Raw genomic sequence first — 2,787 nt, 5'->3', positions numbered from 1 at the left:
CACACACACACGCACACACACACACACACACACATGCGCGCGCAGAGGTGTAGATGGAGTAAATTTGAGCAAATTACGTCGGCTGTACAGTTTTGGTGAAGTACCAGTGAGTCACAGCGATGCCGACGAAGTAGTTTTTGGTTGTGGTTACAGTTTTTCACCGTCACTGTGATATGATATTTATGGTGAGGCGGAAGCAGTCGCGGTGCTGTTGACGTTACAGCTCCTTTACGCCCTGATGATCCATTAATTCAATGCTGACAACAGGGCAGTCACCAAGTTGTTGTTAAAGGTTTGTGTCATGCAGCATGTTTTTGTTGTTTACATTCCTTTGCATTTTAGTTAGTTCATTATTAGCCTGTACACACTGCCATTTGTTTAGTAATTTATAATATGTTTATGTTGGGGGGAAAAATGTTTCTCTTTTGTTGTTCATTTTTGCCAGGTTGCCCTCCCCCTATCCAAAAGCACAACCAGTTTTATTAATGTTACTCTGAGTGAGTAGTGTTACCAAATATTTTAAATTTTGATAACTGTTTTGATTCACAATTAAGGTGGGAAATAAAAGTTTTGTGTTAAATGGATTTGTGTTGACGTTGAAATGGATTTTAAAACATATGGTATTGGAAAAAAGTATCGTTAGGAACTGGTATCGAAATCGTCACCGGATTGAACGAAGCCCGGCCTTAACAGCAGGAAATACTTAGAGCAGCATTAGGTGTAGAGGTGGCGGGGGGGCTGTGCCGGGGGGGCTGTGCCGGGGGCTGAGCCTTCAGCAGACGGACCGTGGGATCTAACCTGCAGCCGTGTGTGTTGCAGCATGCACGGGCCAACGGGGCAGTGCCCTCACCCACGTGTCCTGCCTAACCTCGTGGCCGTTTGTCTCGCCGCCATCTACTCTTGTTATGAGGAGTTCATCAACAGGTCAGTCAATACACACACACACACACACACACACACACACACACGCTAGCTCTCGTCTCTGTAAACTTTTGACTTGCCCCACTACCTTCATTAGTTCTTACAGTTTTCCAAGGTACTAGAATAGAAGGGCATTCATTTACTGACCTTATATACTGGCCTCAGTGAAAGGTGCATACATAAACAAACAATCATATTCAAGATGTCAGTCAGTGTCAGTGGGGGGTCTGGAACCCCCGGGACCCAGCTAAAACAGGAAACCAGGAAAGCAGATCAGATCCAGTTCTGTCCTCATGCCATTTAGAGCTAAACTGATCAGCAGTGTCCCAACGTAGGCTTCTATTCAAAATAAAAACCATTCCTCAACATTGCAATAGAAATATGTAAGCAATTTAACGAAATACAAACAATAGAGAAAAATTCCTTAAATACATAACATGATTATGTTTATGAAGTTGCGGGCTTTCAAACATATAAAAACAATTTTCATTGCATGGGAATGAAAAGCAACTGCAAGCCACTGTATGTGTATGCAAAGATTTTTTTAAATATTGTACTACGTAGACAGTATGTGTATGTATAGATAGATAGATAGATATACAGTATATACAGTATATACTTATAGATTTACATATATCATGGTACAGTAGAGAAACTAAGCAAATCTTTCTGATTGACTTCATTCAAGTGATTGAAACGGTCATGTTTGTTTCCAGTGGGGTCCGGGGGGGCTTTTTGTTGACTGCAGATGTACAGGCGTAGCTTATCTTAACTCATTAGTCTCCTCAGCCCCCCCCCCCTCATTCTTAGTCAGTTTTTCCAAAACTCCAGCACACAAAGGAGCCATCTCTCTGGTACCATCTCTCCTGGCTCTCAACACATCTCACCTCTTTTCCCTTCTCTCATTATGCGTCTCTTGCTGTAACGGGACAATACAACTTTGTTGTCAGTTTACACTGAAATAATTTTGGGTACTAGCTCGGCTCAAAAAGAAATTAAAACATAAATACACATACTGATACCAGGGGTCTTCAACAGGGGGTCCGCGACCCCTAGGGGTCCGCGGAGGTACTGCATGGGGGTCGCGAAAGTTTTGGTTGATTAGACTTTTTTTATATTCCCCCCCCCCCCCCCCTGCAATTTTTTCCACAATTGAAATGTGTTTAAATCCACATTACATGAATTCAACACACTGTAGTAAACAGATAAATGGAGGCAGAATGTCTTTCAGTCATCAATGCACACATGGCACTATAGGACCAGTTTGATATAACACAATGTTATACAATATATATAATTAGGGGGTCCCCGCTCCATCTCGCCATCAGTTTGGGGGTCCTTGGCCTGGAAAACGTTGAAGACCCCTGCTGTATACTATATACACAACAATGATACATATAGTACAAAGATGAAGACAGCCAACAATCATGGCAAAGAAACATGCTTCATGATATCCTAGGCCTCACCAAGAAGGCCCCGGACCTCCACTGACACCCCCAACCCCCCCATCCCTAGTCACTACACTTTGCACTAACCTTCAACCAGGACTTAACGTCTGCTCATTGCATATACTATATATTATTTTCAAATACTGCACTTAACCCAGTTAACCTCTTTTGTCTTATGCAACAGGATTTTTGTGTGTATTTGCTTTTCTGCATATAAATATAGATTGTTTACTATATATTAAAGTTTAATATGTTTGATTGTTTATGTAATCACCTTAACCAAGTCAAATTCCACATAAGCGTACTTATTGTGGCAAGAAAACCTTTTCTGATTGTCGGATCCAGATTTGACTTCCATTGATGATACTGCTGTAGTTTGACACTGGATGTCCATGCATTGAGCAGATTGCAGATTAGA

The 2,787-nt window shown here is 41.7% G+C and overlaps 1 protein-coding gene and 1 long non-coding RNA gene across 4 annotated transcripts in view; one reads left to right on the top strand and one right to left on the bottom strand.

The window, feature by feature from the left end:
- LOC116693385 (C-Maf-inducing protein) overlaps positions 1 to 2,787 on the top strand; it is a 48,916-nt gene that overhangs the window by 30,892 nt on the left and 15,237 nt on the right. For all 3 annotated transcript variants that reach the window (XM_032522321.1, XM_032522320.1, XM_032522319.1), the window contains one exon: positions 820 to 924. In XM_032522321.1, the coding sequence (XP_032378212.1) occupies positions 820 to 924 (105 nt within the window). The remainder of the gene's footprint in view (positions 1 to 819; positions 925 to 2,787) is intronic.
- The window catches only part of LOC116693506 (uncharacterized), a 15,547-nt gene that overhangs the window by 7,668 nt on the left and 5,092 nt on the right, over positions 1 to 2,787 (bottom strand). The window contains exon 2 of the long non-coding RNA XR_004332942.1: positions 2,737 to 2,738. This is a non-coding gene — a long non-coding RNA (uncharacterized LOC116693506). The remainder of the gene's footprint in view (positions 1 to 2,736; positions 2,739 to 2,787) is intronic.

Source organism: Etheostoma spectabile, chromosome 8 (assembly GCF_008692095.1).
Source record: "Etheostoma spectabile isolate EspeVRDwgs_2016 chromosome 8, UIUC_Espe_1.0, whole genome shotgun sequence".
In the NCBI taxonomy this organism is placed as follows: Eukaryota; Metazoa; Chordata; class Actinopteri; order Perciformes; family Percidae; genus Etheostoma; species Etheostoma spectabile.
This window is presented reverse-complemented; position numbering and strand designations above follow the sequence as displayed.